At 35.4% G+C, this 16,973-nt stretch overlaps 3 protein-coding genes across 6 annotated transcripts in view; all 3 read right to left on the bottom strand.

Annotated features, from left to right (window-relative positions):
- tmtops3b (teleost multiple tissue opsin 3b) overlaps window positions 1-2,967 on the bottom strand; it is a 29,760-nt gene extending 26,793 nt beyond the window's left edge. Inside the window, exon 1 of one of the 3 annotated variants that reach the window (XM_084103786.1) lies at window positions 2,384-2,967. In XM_084103786.1, the coding sequence (XP_083959912.1) occupies window positions 2,384-2,738 (355 nt within the window). In that variant the 5' untranslated portion in view covers window positions 2,739-2,967. The remainder of the gene's footprint in view (window positions 1-2,383) is intronic. The other 2 variants (XM_084103787.1, XM_084103785.1) reach the window with 2 other exon arrangements.
- Window positions 2,968-4,384: 1,417 nt separating this feature from the next.
- Window positions 4,385-9,094, bottom strand: LOC311076423 (uncharacterized protein). Of its 2 annotated transcripts, XR_014604664.1 has the most exons (4): window positions 8,401-8,703; window positions 7,922-8,317; window positions 6,058-6,367; window positions 4,385-5,671 (listed from the first exon to the last, which is right to left on the bottom strand). XR_014604664.1 is itself a non-coding variant. In XM_084104645.1 (3 exons), exons 1-3 carry the CDS (start codon window positions 8,582-8,584, stop codon window positions 6,324-6,326), a joined length of 624 nt encoding a protein of 207 aa, XP_083960771.1. In that variant the 5' UTR covers window positions 8,585-9,094; the 3' UTR covers window positions 5,735-6,323. The 2 variants fall into 2 exon arrangements, 1 of the variants encoding a protein (XP_083960771.1); XM_084104645.1 differs by lacking the exon at window positions 4,385-5,671 and having other exon boundaries at window positions 5,735-6,367; window positions 8,401-9,094.
- A 392-nt stretch (window positions 9,095-9,486) lies between these two features.
- htatsf1 (HIV-1 Tat specific factor 1) lies at window positions 9,487-16,932 on the bottom strand. The gene is made up of 10 exons (XM_084104644.1): window positions 16,860-16,932; window positions 15,084-15,248; window positions 14,784-14,967; window positions 14,507-14,554; window positions 14,162-14,316; window positions 13,592-13,755; window positions 13,354-13,450; window positions 11,888-11,977; window positions 11,632-11,769; window positions 9,487-10,559 (listed from the first exon to the last, which is right to left on the bottom strand). The coding sequence occupies exons 2-10, from the start codon at window positions 15,246-15,248 to the stop codon at window positions 10,293-10,295; spliced, it is 1,308 nt and encodes a 435-aa protein (XP_083960770.1). The 5' UTR covers window positions 16,860-16,932; the 3' UTR covers window positions 9,487-10,292.
- Window positions 16,933-16,973: the final 41 nt, after the last annotated feature.

The following is a 16,973-nucleotide window of genomic DNA, read 5'->3' as shown; positions in this document are numbered from 1 at the left end:
ATTATCAACTAAATGTTTATTTTACCTTAATTTACCTTGATAACCATAGTTGCTGCCAAATTCTCTTTTTGAACTTTTATTAAACCATGTACAAATCTATACATCTCACAACAGAACAGAAAACATTTACCCAAATATACAGCACGATCAGTGTAATCTGATCCCCGAACGAATGACTCTTATGAAGTGGTTCTTTGTAGTGGATTAAAAACACATAGACGAATCATGTCAAGACACCTTAAAGGAATAGTTCACCCAAAAATGAAAATTCTGTCTCATATAATTTACTCACCCTCATGTTGTTTCAAACCTGTATACATTTCTTTGTTCAGCAGAAGAGAGACATTTATAGAGGTTTGGAACAACTTTAGGGTGAGTAAATGATGACAGAATTTTACATTTTTGGGTGAAGGGAGGCTCATTCCTTTAATATATATACATAAATTTAATAAAATATGGTTTTAAAACAACTTCACATTATAATAAACAGGATAATATAACAACAATCAATGATGCAAACTCCAATTAACCAATTATTTGTAATAATTAACCAATCTGACTGACCAACTTTTGAGTTTAGCTTGGAGTGAATTGTGTAATTGTGATTGTCAAAACATTTGGTAACTAAATAGAATTTTATGAAGTTTAGTGACAACATGTTACAATGTTTACATTGTACAATGACTGGTATGGGATACAGTTTTTATTATTGCTTGACAAAAATTTCAAGATTTCAATTCCATTCTTGTGATTTGATTCCGATTTTGATTCAATATTGACTAATTTGGATACATGTTTATTTTAAATTTTATTTAAAAAAATAATCTCACATAGAGGGCCCAATCTGCTGGTATTATTAAAGGTTAAAAATAACATTAAATTAAATATAATGCAGTTTTTGTTATAATAACAATTATTTAATGACATAAGTAAAAATATAACAAATAGCCTATGTAATATAGTGCTCAGCAAAATCTCCTCTCTAATTTTTTTCTATTCAATTAACATGCTATGGTCGTTAAATGGCTTTCCTGAGGTAAATGTAAGGTTATGTGACATAATTGTTCTCCTGCTGTTATATTGACTTTTATTTTAGATTTAGATTTTGGCTTCCAATGATTATAAAAAAAAGAAGATATTTGAGGTATAACCATTAAAAACTGCAGCTGCATTCTGTCTAGCGCAACTTCACAGCGCGCTGTCATTTCTCCCTAAAACCCAAACGTAACGTCAGAATCTGCATGATCGGTGATTGTTGTAAAATGTAGTCTATATTGTTGCTAAACTGGGGGACGCGTTTGATAATAAAAGGCTATTAAAAGTGCCAAAATTGACGCAATAGACGCTGTTCCAAATGCGGCACGCGCTCCGAAACACACCGCAACGAGACAAGCAACGTATATTTTGGGCTTCGTGCGCACATCTAAACGATCAAATATGTCAAAATGGCTGTCTTGGAGATTCACTTAAACAGATTATTCACTTAAATACAGTTTATGTCTTAAATGGGCGTTAATAGTTGGGAGAAAATATGATGCGTAATAATGATTAGATCTGCATTTGGTCTTAAAGAGGCAGCAGTCTAATAAACCTGCTGACGATTGCTCCATTAATGTGAATCAAACAACAAAAGGCAAAGAGAAAAACAGTCGCAGCTCTTGAATGATATAAGCTTTAATCTATCTATGATAAACTATAGTGTTATTTTAAACCTTTATTAGATGTATTTTTAGCCCATATTAATGTATATCCTGAACAGTAATGTCAGTAGACATTACTGAAATTAAAGCACTGGGTATATAATTTGTATATTTGTTTAATTGTATACTTTTTTTTGTTTGACCATGTGTTTGTACTTTGCTTTTGGTGTCCTATGTCTTCTGAATATAAAACACAAAAGCCTGCACCCTTCTGCATAACATAGCCTACATGTTTTATTTGTTTTGTTAAAGCATTGCTTTTTCTTTTGCTATAGATATTTATTTTACATTTCAAAATATAAAGCAATATTAATTGTATTCTAAATTATTTTTTTCCCTTTTTTTAATATAACAAAAAGAACCGATAAGAATACCGTTAAAGTACCGGATCAATAAGGAGTATCGGTAAGAGTAGCCTAGTAATACCGTTAAAACCTGAACGATAGCCTACCCATCCCTATTGGCAGCAACGAATTAAAAGTTATGGCCATTTTAACTGTGATTAAATTCAGTATACGTCTGCCATATGTTGCAACTTGCCACCCCTCAAAAATTCCTGCCACCCCATAGATATTTTTCTAGATCCGCCCCTGCGTGCAGTTATAGATAGGATAATCACTACGATTTTTTTTTTATTATCAGTAGAATGTAGAATATATTAGTTAATTAAATCTCAGTCTTACCGAACATTGTATTGGCAAAACCATACCACCTGCAGCCGTGAACTCCCGTCAGCCACCGGCCGTTTACAGACGCGGCGAAACTTAAAGGTGTGCCAAAAATACAAACAAGCATGTCGCTCACACAGATGTTCAGCAGTATCAGATTGATAGGAGTCCTCAGGACATGAAATCGGGCGAAGACCAAAAGAACAAGAAAGTTATTTAGGAAACCGAAAACGAAGATTATTCCCAAACACACTGCCACTACAGTGTGTCCCGTGCGGCTGAATCCGGGCTGATCTGGAGTCGGTGTGTCCAACTGGCTGCCGTTCTCTGAGGACTCTCTGAGGAACATACAATAGCGGGCAGTAACCATAATAATAGACTGAATAGAGCACACCTGTATGCTGGAATGGAGAAGTTTGACAATGGGAAAGTTAGTTGCACTCTCAGGCTGTTTAAATACCCCGTAGACCCACAGCTCCCGTTCATTATCGCCTCTCTAGTGCCCCCCTCCTCAGGAGAAGAACGCGACCCTCCCGTCTTTAATCTCTATCAGCTATCAGCATAAACGCCACTCAAGCGCGCGTATCCTCAAAGTAGTCTATGGCAAGCCATTTATTCCTTAAAACGAATACTTTTTTTTTTTTTTTTTTTGTCTCTACTATATATTTTTAATTATTGGTAAGAAATCCAGTGGTGACCAGGCCTTTTATTGTTGAATTTCACTATTAAATTCTACACTGTAAAAAAATAGAAACGGAAAATGTAGCGTGGTAGGCCTAATTTTCTGCCAGGACATTATCCCGACATTATACAGAAAAACACAACACTGAAATGCGTAATGCAAGATACAGGTAAAACACTTGATTTAAAAAAAAAAAAAAAATCCTTCATATTTATATAGGCCTAGCCTACACTGTGCCCTATTTTTACATACTTTTTTGTAGTATTTTTACATAACAGTGTAGTAAGATTTGCAGTTGAATTATAGGTCGCCATTCAATCATTACACATAACAAGTAAAAAGGCAAATGTAATTAGTGAGATAAGAAATGTGACTAGTAACAAATGGGATATATATTAGTGTCATAAATACCTGCAGTGTGAATATTGAACATAAGCTATTCATTTGGAGTAGATACTGGTAAGATGGAATATCTTGTTTTATTTGGTGAAACTGAAAAATACACAATTTACTACTGCATTTTATAAATTATTTAAAAAATAAATACTAGTAGTATAAAAATATTCTAGTTAGTTTAAAGAAATAAAGGTAAACATGGCTTGCCACAATACCCGTGCATGGACTACCTATATAGGTCTAGGGTCTTCTGTCTAAAAAGGGAACTATTAATAAGGACTGACATACTGTATGAGAATGTCTCGCATCTCTAAAGGTTTCAGACATTATCTAGTCATTGGGATATTTAGTTTCATAGTCCATTAATTAGAAGAAAAACTATTTTAACTGCGCTGGTCATTTCCTGAATTAAACAGTTTAACAGTCAGTCTGTAATTCAGTAAACTGCAACAAAATTAGTCTGCAGTTTTTCTCGGTTGTTTCTAAAATGTGTTGAATACATGACAGATTTAGATTTAATGTGCCCCTGTTGTCCTCTTGGTTAGGCATCAGCCTGATTTATTTATTTCATAAGAGAGCAGGAAAATTAGGGCAGATGGGAGAGAACTTAAAATGTGCCAAGGCATCAATAATCGAATAGTGAGCATGTCGAAATGAAAAGTTCACCATCTGGTCCACTATAATGTACCCATTTTTGCTGTGAGATGAGCATTGCTTTCCACATTTTTTTAAACTAATTTACTTTCTAAATCTAATTTCCATTGCTTAAATTTACATTCTGGCCTGCAGATTGAATCCTGTTTCATTTGTACTTACGTCACATTATGCTAGTAAAATGGGTTACAAATGTTGCATGCTTTCTAAAAAACAACAACTAAGCTTCCTATAGCATGGTTGAGATTACTGCTAACAGTTAAATCAAATGATAAGATAATTAATTTAGTGTTCATTTAAATCTTTATTGATAGGGTAAATGCTTTGAGAACATCTCAAATTGTATTTTCTCATTCATGAACACACTCTGGGGATGTGAGAGGATGATGGGAAAGAGAAAAGCACACGAAGCAAGAATATAGTGCACTCATTGTAAATTTTTTTATAATAATCCCATGTTGGGGTTATAAACCACTGATTGAACCCAAGAGAGTTAAAAAGCCTTCAGTTATAACGATTCTCATTCTCAAACCATAGAGTTAAATTTTACAGTAGTGAATATTTCTTAATGATTTTATATTTATGTATAGTCACATATCTTAAAGTCTTGGTTACAAAATAATCTATTGAACATTTCCACCATTGTTGCTCAGAAAAAAAAAGAAGCATATACTCATTGAACACACATTTTTTTGACGATATTGTCACACTATGAGAATAAAAATTGCCTCTATAGTATCTAGTATGTTTGCTAGTATGTTCAAAGCTATTAATATGCTAACCTAAGATAAATTATTTATCATTTTGCTCTAATTTTTGTAAAAAAATTAGCAAAGTTGCATTCAGTGGCTCTCTATAGTTATGCCCCTTTAAGTTTTGTGGACAGGCAAATGAATGACTCTGTTCTCCAGTCTCCAAATGTGTTATTAGCAGTAATTGCAGTTTTACAGAGATGTGGGAGTAAGTGAGCGTGAAAGGCTGTCCTCGTGCATGTCCATACCCCACATCCCCTGAATACACGCAGAGCAGAGAGCACTGCAGCCCTCTCCTGCTGAAGCTGTGGAATATTTATGAATGAGTGGAAGACGAATCCCCCATTGGCACCTTTGCTCAGCAGACATTGTCTCCCACTTCTGGACCAACTGAAACAGCAGCACGTGAGCTCTCAAAGATGTGTGGGTGGCCTTGAGTCTTTATTACACTGCAAATCAATGCTTTAAACAGGAGAGACAGAATGCAGTTGACTTTGAAAATCAGTAAATTGCCTTTAAAAAACTCTAATTTACTAATATACAACAGACTGTCAAAAAATTTTAATCATTCATAATTCTGTTTGAAAAAAAATCAAACGTCTTGTTTAAAAAGTATGTAAATGTGTAAAGTAGATACAAAAGGACTATATTTATGTGGGATTTATTAAACAAAGGGTCACATGTCTAATCATTCTGAAAATAGACTACTGTATACTATTCTTGGAAATATTTGAGGAAATTCATCAAAAAAGCCTTTAGCTGTTTTGTCATACTCATATATCAAAAGTGAGGGACTGTGGCAGGGAAATACATCATTGCCTGAGGGAAAAAAAAGTGTGAAACGGTTTTAAGAAAACAGGTTTGTAAAGATGAAATTCAAGAACATTTGAACAATTTAGAGGAAATTTATTTTTGGTTTGCTCATGTCACATTCAGCATTGCATGAACTATGATTTGCTTTCTGTGTGACCTGCTCTAAAGAGTTGAAACAATTGTACATGAAGTTTTGAAGGGTCCCCGAAAGTATGAGGAACTTTTCAGAGAGAAAAGTAACTATATTAAATATATATATTTTTTTGTCTGATGACAACAGTTTTTTACAGCTTACAGTAAAAATATGAACTTTCAAAACAGCATATAATACAAAAAGAAAGTTTAGTAAAACTATGATTGTATTACAAATCATATAAATAGACTTTACTTACTCATTCATCTAGCTAAGAGAAGTGAACTATTTCCAATCAGGTTTTCTCACTTGTATCCAATTATAAGCGTATTCACATGCTCACGGCTAAAAGAAGCAATTAACTGCCATTCATCTCTGAGGAATGTCTGACACCATGAATAGAATGGTTCGAGTCACTTTACCGAATGTCCAAAAGCATTTTTAAGCTTACATAATAATGTAAACACAGGCAGACTTATGCTGAAAATGTATTTTCGTCATACTGTAAAGCCAGAAATCTCTTCTTCAATACCAGTACAAATCCTTATTGATTTCTGAGACAGGCACACCTGAAAAACACAAAATAATACAAATAATCTATCTACATAAACAGACAGAGTAAACAAATGCACTGCATGTTAAGCTGCATCCGAATATGCATAAATCCCTACTATATAGCTGGCAATAGTGTTTCTTTACAAAGGAACATCGCCAACTACTGGCCTGGCATACATAATACAGTATGTGTAATATATAGAACATAATTTTTTAACAGTCATGAAATTAGAATAAGTAATTACTTATCCAAAGAAGCTACTCAGAGATTCAGAAGTGACAATCACATTTAAAGCAACTATACATTTTTCATAAATATATATCAGTTTCAAAATCATTCTTATGGTACACTGACTTCTTTCCCACGCTATCCCCCAAAAGTCTGGTGAGAGGGTACAAAATTCTGTGAAACGGGGGGATTGATTTACGGCAGTACCTCACATGTCACACCAACATATCAATACGAACATCATGGCAGAGGCTAAGGGCACGTTTACACAACAACTATGTATAAAAATGGAAAGGTTTTTCCTTTGCATCCTTCGCATACAGACAACAACATTGTCAAAACTATCCTCTTTCACACGGATCCGTGAAAACGACGAACAATGCTGTATTATGTATGCCAGGCCAGTAGTTGGCGATGTCACTCTGTAAAGAAACACTATGCACCTAATGCACCTACTGACTGAACACAATATAAATGTGCATGATGTCACCGTTTTCGCAAATACGCATTTTTGTAGTTTACACAGAGACGATAACTGAATTGTTTTTAAAAACTTGCACTTTGAAACCCATTCTGAAACTCTAATGGGCCGTTTACACTACAGTTTTCAACTAAAAACTGTTTTTTTTTTTGTGTGCGTTTTGGCCATTCATTTACACGACAACAGCGTTTTGGGTCCTGAAAACACAAACTTTTGAAAACGGGTTTCAAAGTCCAAGTTTTTGAAAACGATACAGTTATCTTTTACGTGTAAACTACAAAAACACAAATTTGTGAAAACGGTGATGTCATGCGCATGCCTTTTAGGTGTTCAGTATATAGGTGTTTAGTGTTTCTATACAAAGTGACATCGCCAACTACTGGCCTGGCATACATATACAGCATTTTTAGTCGCTTTCACAGATCCGTGTGAACAGGGATCTTTACTTTACTTTATTGTTTATTTTTACAGGGAAAATGCACAATTAAGAGTAATTGCACAATGAGAGTACATGGATTTAAAAAACAAATAATGAAGTGCACAGATAAATCATTTACAGTACTGCAAAAATTCATTAAAAAAGAAATCAATATTTCGTGCCTATGTAGGCAGGCCTATTTATTAATTTTTGGTGAGTAGCCATTTAACACCGATAATGTACATTTAGCATTGCATTATCACACAACAAACCCCTGGAACCCCATACTTCAGGGTTATAAAGGCTGATCTAATCATCTGTCTTAGTTTATTTTGCGATCAAGAACGGCAGACTTTTCATTATCCCTTACTTTACAATGTATACCCTTGCATTAGATGCATCTGTGAACGAACTGTTAGCAATGGCATAAGTTGCAGTACCTGAATCTAGGCCGATCCTGCTTCCAGACACATCTTTAAAGGCCGTCCCAGAATTCCACTCTGGTCTGGTCTCTGATTTTGAGAAGGGCGAGATCATGTTGCCCCCTGTTGGGCGATCCATTTGTAACAGATTCAGGTAAGAGCTGCCGCTGCCCTCAGCAGCCATGGGCGGTTGGTAGAGTATTTGAGGCAGTTCAAAGGCTGTGCTCTGTCTGGGTGGACAGGGCCAGAGGGAGGATGAGGATGATAGTCCTGAGGGATTCACGATAACTCCCTGGGATTGAGATGTGGCGTCCATGGATGTCAATTGGGTCAACTTTGAGGAGCCAGAAGAGTGTGTGTACTTAGATGTTAGACCAGGAAAAGCCCATGGTGATGATGATGATAGGCGGGCATCTGGGATAAGAAAAGCATATATTTAGATGATTGATTGATATAGATAGATAGATTGATAGATAGATTTACTGGCATTAACACACCAGATTTGGGAGTCCTATTGCTTTCCTTGGCTTTAGTGCTGAGGTCTTTTGGTGTGGTGGCTTTGTTCAGGGCACGGAAGAAGTGCTCATCCACGGCAGTGTTGATATCACCTTGATAGTATGTAAACAGCTGAGGAGAATCTTTACACTCCTCTGAGTGCTCTAACAGTCTGTCCTCCATCATCCTGACTTAGGGATACAATATTTATTATTTTACAAAATGGGTTTCATTTGTGTCCCCCATGTACATATGTGGAGTACTTAACGTTGAAATAAATCTAGCATTTTGTCTTTATTCTCTCTAATTTATTAATCATAAAATGAATGAAGTTGTGCATCAACCCTATTGTATTTCCCCTTTTAAAGCAATTTACTGTCCCATACATTAAATCAAATAAATGGTTAACACTGTAATAACACCAATCTTTCAAAAATAACCTCTCCAGTTAAAATCTTACGACGTCAACCCTGTTACAATGATTTTGTATAGGAAAATTAAGTGGATATTAATGGATGTAAATATCAGCATTTAACTGATAATGTGTTATTCTTCATTGAGCACAACGCTTGTACTGTTAAATGAAATTGTAAATCTGTCAACCCTGGTACCTTTCTAAAGGCATGAATTTGATCCAATATTACGGTTTGAAAGTTTGGGGTCAATAAGATTTTTTTTTATAATCATCAAAAGTGATGGTAAAAACATTTACAATGTTACAAAAGATTTCTATTTTATATAAATGCTGTTCTTTTGAACTTTATATTCATCAAAATTCCCGAAAAACAATGCATCATGTTTTGCACAAAAATAAAACCATGATCGCACAACTGATTTCAACATTGATAACAAGAAATGTTTTGTGAGCAACAAATCAGCATATTAGAATGAATTCTGAAGGATCAAGTGTATATATATGTATTGGATATATTAAAATCAAAAATTTATTTTAAATTGTACTATTTCATGTGAGAATTTTTACAATGAATTTAATTAAATAAATGTGAGCCTTCTTTCAAAAACATAAAAAAAATCGACCAACCCCAAACTTTTGAAAAGTAGTGTATATTAAAATGTATGAATGTAGCTTGAGATGGCAAAGTACAGTTTATTAATATGTTAACATTACTTATTTGATAGAAATCTGGACAGTGCAACAAAATAGTTGAGGAAAAACAAACGAAATTACCTATTTCATATAAATAATCTCTTATTTAGACTAGTTATAAACAGAGAACAGCAAAAGATTTAAAAAAGACAAAGATGAAACCCACATTTCTAAATAGGTAAGCACTCCTTCCTCAAACTGAAACAGGACTCCAACAGCATTCAGAAAAAAATCAAATCCTCGAAACATTCAACACGCTGCTTACCGAACTGAATCCAGCGCACATCCAGCCACCGATCGCACTAAAACAAAACCAATGTGATACTTGTGCGGGAGGTTGTGCGCTGAGAAATGTGCCCGAGCGAGTTGAACAAGGTCATCTCAGACAGATAACATCACAGCTGTCATTACGCTTACACGGAATTACACTGGGCTTGTTTTTTTTTTGTTCCCATATAAACCAAAAACTTTTTCTGTGGCAAAGTTTATAAGAAACGTCTTTTTCACGAAAGCAAGAAACAATGAAGAGGTCACAAAATGTGTTTTTACTATAAAACTATTAACAGAAGTTTCAAAATGATTCGGACAGTGACACACATTAGCATGAAGGAAAGTGATAATCACACAAATGATTATTTGCAGTTACATTTCCATCATTGTCCCCAAAATTTTGAAATGGTGAAATGCACTGGCATGTCGTGGGAACAATTAAAAGGAAACCACTGTATATTGGTGTTGAGATGTTTGAGCAAGAGACATTAAACAAGTTCTGTTTTCTCTCCACATCTACGCATCTTCATCATCACTTCCTGCTAAACTGCTATCGGTCGACAGCATTCCTCCTTCCTCCTTGTCCTCCTCCTCATCTTTCCCCTCCTGTGGTTTTGCGGTGCTTTCGTTTGTACCCTCCTCCTGTCGAGTCGGTTCTGTTGCTTCTTGTGTGCTGGAATTCTGTTGTTCTGCTGCTTTAGAAGGGTCCGCCTTAGATCCGTCACCCAGGAAAGAGGACCAGCTTTTCAGTCTCTCTTCTCGTTCTCGTGAGGTTTCCTCAACCTGTGTGACCAGAGGAGAGGGAGACTTGTTTAATACCTACATATAAAGCATTACAATAATCCAGGCGAGTTGTGATAAAAGCATGTATAACCCTCTCAAAATCAGTGAAAGATAAAAATTTGCTTCAGTTTGGTAAACAGCCTGAGTTGAAAGACACTAGCTTTTACAACGGAATTTATCTGCTTCTCTAGTTGAAAATCACTATCCATCTTAACACCAAGGTTAGTTACCATGGACTTGACATAGGGTGTCAGGGGACCCAGGTCCAAATGGGAAGCGCAAGTAGAACTACTGAGTCTAAATATCATGACTTCGGTTTTACTTTCATTAAAATGTAAAAAGTGTAAAGCCATCCAGGCTTTAATGTCATAAAAACAATCAAACAGTCTTTTTAGGGAATTATCACCCTTACTTTTTATAGGCAAGTAGAGCTGTGAATCATCTGCATAAAAATGGATACTGACGTTATGCTTCAAGATAGATCCAAGGGGAAGCAAATAAAGGGAGAAGAGAATCGGCCCCAAAATAGAGCCCTGAGGAACTCCACATGTCAGTGGTGCTGCGGGTGAAGTTTAGCCACCAAAACCAACTTTGAACACTCTCTCTGAAAAATATGATCTAAACCATTCTAGTGCAGTGCCTTTAATCTCCATGCTATGCTCGAGACGAGAGATAAGAACACTGTTGTCGACAGTATCGAATGCTGCTGTGAGATCTAAAAGCATAAGGATTGCAGAATCTCCAGAGTCTGTTGAGATTAAAAGATCATGAAAAACTTTTATATAAATGCAGACTCTGTGCTATGAAATGCTTTAAAGCCAGACTTAAAAATTTGAATCAATTTTAGTTTTGGTAATTTTAGTACTGATGACATCATGTAGGCCGTGCAGACTGTTGGGTAATGTTAAACAACAGCCAAATAGCTATTTAGAGACTGTTTTAGCAAACCCACATTTGGTTTGTATGCAACGCCCACTTCTCGTGATTCAGCAAATTCCTGAATCAGATCGAGGAAATAAACTCTGTAGCAAATTACAATTCTTCATAACTTAAAACAGGCTGAGTATTTTACCTGGTAGTCAGTTACACCGTCCCACGGCTGTGCTGATAGTTTCCTCCCTCCAAACCAGCGTCCATTCAGAGCCGCCTGACACATGTCCGCCTCGTCAGGTTCCTTAAAAGCCACGGATGCCACTCCATCAGGGTGCCTCTGTTTCCAATGGAAGAAAGCAAAGAGTTGAGCATAAGAAATAGCCAAAAAAAGTTAAGCCAAAAAAACACAATTAAGTCATCATAATAATTGTGGACAGAAGTAAAAAAGGACTTACGTCAAAGATAATGACCTTCTTCACTATCCCGAATTTCTCACATTCTGTCCGTAGATCATCTCTGTACTCATTCAGAACCAAAGGATCCTCCTGCAGGACACATATGGTGCAGCTCTTCAACACATTTTTTTGTTAAATGTTTGGACACATTTGATAACATTTATATTCTTCATTATCAAAAAAAAAAAAAAGTTTGATCTAAAGGCTTAAAAGATTGAAATGGGCTTCGTAGACAAATATAAATTGTCCCTAACTGGTACTAACATTTTTATTAAAAAAAATCTTGAAGGTTGGATGAGGTTGGACTGAATAATGAAGGAAAAACAACCAAACAAGTTTTTAAAATACACGTGAACACTTTTCAAATGTTTAAAAAGCATCCCAGGATGCACTTTATGATGTTTGTTGAAATTTTAAATGTCCAGAGTGTGCAGAGCTAGAATCTAGTACACTCTTGAAGAAGCTACAATTTAACATGGCTTTTATTTGTTTAACATTTGCAGTCAATTCCTATTAATCTTACTTCATATACGTTTTGATCACTTGCTATTATTTTAAAAATGTGAAAATATTTATAATAAAGAGTGATTAGGAGTTTCTAAATGATTAATGGGGTAGTATACACTACTGCTCAATGTTTTTGAAGGAAGTCTCTTGCTCACCAAGGCTGCATTTATTTGATAAAATACAGTAAAATAGTAGTAGTGACATAATATTACAATTTAAAATATACTTAATTAAAAAAATGTTAATTAATTCCTGTGATGGCAAAGCTGAATTTTCAGCATCATTACAGAAATTACATTGATTTGAAATACAAATCTTTTGTAACAATGTAAAAGTATTCACTGAGACTTTTAATCAGTTTAATCGCTGAATAAAGTTATCCATTTCTTTAAAAAAATCTTACTGATTCCAAACTTTTGAATGGTAGCCAGTTAAATTAGCCATAATTGAGGCCTATATTATTTATCGTTGAATCACAAACATAGTTCAATCTTAGTATCAGTCTCATTTCTTAAACACAATTAAAAGATGCAGAAAGCATGAGGATCCTAGATTTGTGGATCCACACCTTCATTCCTGCTCTTCTCTGAGCCTTTAAGCTGCACCTACTTCAGGAATGCAGACAAACCTGCCTTGAGGTCTGACGCAGAGACGTTTCACGGGTACAGATAAACTCAACAATGCCATAGCTCTAAACTGTTCCTAACCAAAAGCATTTCTGTAATTAACTTTGCACATCTTGAATACCAGTGCAAGGCTAAACACATTCTGTGCTGTAAAAAGAAAATTCTGTAGATCTGGTTTCAGCTGCAGCAAAAGACATTTTACAAATGCTCTTTTCCATGCAGATGTCACTCAATGTAAAATGTTGCCAACAAATTGTTCTTTTCAATAACATCTACAATATGTTCAAGTGTTTCTTCTGGGTGTGTCGGTATGTTCAGAGGATTGACTCTTACCTCAAAGTCACTGGGATGAAACATGTTTTGAATGATGAGAACTTTTTCATGCCTTTTGCGAGCGTCCATGGCCTTCTCCGGCCTCCAGTCCAGCTGCCTGATAATCATAAATGACAAGTGTCAGTCGTGTCTACAGCAACACAAAAAATATTATGCTGATTAAGCAGAGCATTGTTGCACTATGTGTCAGAATTGACTACATAGAGCCACACAGGATTCAGCTAGAAAAGGTTTGTACTTTTGTTGCATCTGGAGCTTTTTGCGGTACTCTTTGTTCTTTTTCTTCTTCTTGTTGGCGTCATATTGTCCTTTGAGCTCGAATCGCGCTGCCTCCACGTGCAGTCGGTAGCCCCGAATCTCAGACTCATCCAAGAGCCGCTCGGCAAGAGCCACAGACTCTTTCTGCAGGGAATAATCAAATTAAAATGTTTGCCTACAAATGATATAAATACACATGTAAAGCATGTTAAACTGTTTTAAAACTAAAACTATTCAAAATAGTATTTGTTCACTGAAATCAAGCTGAGATCAAATTATATATATATATATATATATATATATATAATTAAAGCCAAATCGAAAGAGTAAAAAAAAAAAAAAAAAAAACTAATAAAAATGACAAAAGCACATAACAGAATTGCTTAAACTAAAATCTAATAAATAAAAACTTAAATTATACAAATAAAGGCTAATTCAAAATAATAATAAATACTATAAATAATACTAAAATAACACTGCACGTCAAACGTGTATGTGTTTTTATTTGAAATATATATAGAATATTACACAATATGTTATAATGACCAACCTTCAAGTAGCAGCAAAGTCCATCTCCTTTTTGGTTCCCATCCTTGTCCTTGTAGAGCTTGATTTTATATTCTTCTGTGACAGGATCACGCATGATAATTCCACATTTGGACATAATCTCCACAAACTCATCAGGAGTTATGTCTAGAGGAAGACCTAGCAGAAAGACACATGCACTGAAAAACACTTCATGAACTGAATAGTTGATTATCAGTTCTTATTTAAACCAACCAACTGATTTAAAAAGTAGATATGGCCACTAGAGGGAGTCATACCAGTATTTACAACATGATATTTATATTAAAAACATGTAGTAATCTAATCTAATAATGAGGACATTATTTACCTGTCACATAAACATTTGTGTTTTTGTCCTTTTCAACTTCAAACCAGCCTGTAAAATACAATACATATTTGTTAATATAGTTAGAATACAAAACATTTATGTCAAGTCACCTTGTTTTATATAGAGCTTTATACAATACAGGTTGTGTCAGGAAAATAATGCATTTCGGCTGATCAGCTGAAGTAAATTCAGTGTTGACATTGTAAAGATCATCAATTATTAAATTAGTTCATCTATAAAGCAGTTATTAGGTAAATGATTATGAATATCTTCTAACCTGGGTCTGCTTTTCTTTTCTCTCCTTTCTGAGCGCCTTCCTTAGTTTTGTCCTGGTCCGAGCTCTCCTCCGTCTTCTTGGGCTCCTCTGGTTCGGCGGGAGGAGCCGCAGCAGACGGATCAGGGGCCCCTTCCTCGTTGAATCCATAGTTTGCTTGATATGCTGCGATGAAATCATCATTTATCTATAAAGAAAGCAAATAACATGAACTTTAATGCAGAACTTACAGCGAATCAGCTCTGATCGGGTTATTAAAACAGACATTGTGTAAATGTAGTATTTTGTTTGGTAATGGGAGACCTTTGGAAACCATGCTCTCTTTTCATGGTCCCAGTCGTACGCAGTGCCGTCTTCTGGGTCGACGTACGTGAATGGATCATCTCCACCCTCTTTCTTCTGTTCATACAGCTGCTGCAAACGGAGCTGCTCGTGGAACTCTTTATTACCATCCGAGTCCCCGCTCATCTACAGAAACAAAGACAAGATGGAGATATTTCACTGAAGTGTGCCATTTGGGACAGGGCCATACTGATGGGTTCATATGAGGATTGCTTGTTTGAACTTAAAAAAAAACTGACAAAATGCACAATAGTTCACCATGTTTTCCCTTCTAAAGAGATGCATTTTGTAGCTTTAGATTCACCAGGTCATCCTAAAGTTTTTAACTTGCTGTTTAGAAATAGGTCAGTTTTTAGTTGATGCGCGAAACAAAACTTCACTAAACATTTTGTAGCGCATAACATCCAATAATCACAATGCACTTTGCTACTTTTACTGTAGAAATTATAGCACAAATTATTAATGTAATTGCTCAAGCAGTGACTTTCAAACACCGGAGTAAAATAAAACAGCTGGTAAACAATGTTAACGTTACATTTACATCGGGAAATCTATTCAATGACCATAACTCGTTAGTTAACAAGAAAGAAAAAAAACTCTAGAGGGGAGCATTTTAATAAATATCTGCATTAGATTACATATTGATTATTTTTTACTTAACCTGTTCATTCATTTTGACATATTTATCATTCATAAATTAATTATTTAATGTAGGTTATTTTTAAATAGGCCTAAATCTGTCATGAAAATAAGTTAGGCTATTACTACCATCGTTTAAATCACCAACAAATTGTAGAAACATAATTCTGTTATTAAAAAGTTGATATAAAAAAATGCCTTACGTGTAATTTTAATGTTTTTACAACTTTGTATTATTTGAGTGTTGGTTATTAAATACATTTGATGTATCACTTGATTATTATTAAAACTTTATTTTCATTTTTGGTGTATTTTCATGCCGTTGTATCACTCGTATAAATGTATTTACACAGGAATTTATAAATGTATTTTACAGTTCATTGCTAAACAATGTGATTTATGTGCATACTACGTAGTTTTATGAATGTAATTTAATCTGCATATCAACATGACAAATTACATAAAATAAACTTAGTATAGAGAAAGAAATAGATATTGAAATCAATGCATGTCCCCCCTTTCCCCCCGTTGTTTTAGTGTGCCAGCCTAGGATTTTTACTGTCCCCCTTTGGCCACCCTATTAAAATGTCCTGGAGGCGCCACTGTCCACTAGCTACTCCATCTGGCCGCTTCTTCTCCATCCTCGAGCCCCTCGCGCTGATTACTCTGATCGAAACCGCTTGACGGAGGCACAAAGCGGACGTGAGCCGAACCATAGCGTTGCCAGTAGAGACTAGTAGATTCATAATTTATTATCGAATACCGGATTCGCTGTGGTACAATGAGCAGGCAATAATATCAAATAATAATAATTTTTTTTTGTAAATAATATGAAATAAATACAGGGCATCGGACCAAACCAGTCACCGGGCCACCGGGAATTCTCCCGGTACTCGCGGTGGACAGTCCGGGCCTGGATGAGACAGAACTAACGATAACCCACATAAATCCGCTTATGCCGATCTGACGGGTGAACAACACAACTGTTCCTAGGCTTATTTAGAAAAACAGCACGGTCTACATTTAATATATGAGGTGAACAGCAAAAATGCACACCGCTTTAATGTTTAAATTAAGAAAATATAAAAGACAACCCACCTTTTCCAATGCCGTGCCTACAAAACATAAATGTTGCACTTCCGAGGGTAACGCGCATGTCCAACACTGTACGTCTTCCGGAATGCAACTGTCGCGCTTGTGTGTAGTTCCGCC

The sequence above is a fragment of the Abramis brama genome, assembly GCF_963993115.1.
Source record: "Abramis brama genome assembly, chromosome: 25".
In the NCBI taxonomy this organism is placed as follows: Eukaryota; Metazoa; Chordata; class Actinopteri; order Cypriniformes; family Leuciscidae; genus Abramis; species Abramis brama.
This window is presented reverse-complemented; position numbering and strand designations above follow the sequence as displayed.

Excerpts from the sequence above, each read along its gene's own strand:
- htatsf1 (XM_084104644.1), bottom strand. The coding sequence starts at position 15,248 with ATGAGCGGGGACTCGGATGGTAATAAAGAGTTCCACGAGCAGCTCCGT. Across the intron at positions 14,968-15,083 it reads AGAGAGCATGGTTTCCAAAG|ATAAATGATGATTTCATCGC; the intron begins GTCTCCCATTAC and ends CTTTCTTTATAG. Across the intron at positions 13,756-14,161 it reads GACTTTGCTGCTACTTGAAG|AAAGAGTCTGTGGCTCTTGC; the intron begins GTTGGTCATTAT and ends TATTCCCTGCAG.
- LOC311076423 (XM_084104645.1), bottom strand. The coding sequence starts at position 8,584 with ATGATGGAGGACAGACTGTTAGAGCACTCAGAGGAGTGTAAAGATTCT. Across the intron at positions 8,318-8,400 it reads CAATAGGACTCCCAAATCTG|ATGCCCGCCTATCATCATCA; the intron begins GTGTGTTAATGC and ends TTCTTATCCCAG. Across the intron at positions 6,368-7,921 it reads CAGGATCGGCCTAGATTCAG|GTGTGCCTGTCTCAGAAATC; the intron begins GTACTGCAACTT and ends TGTGTTTTTCAG.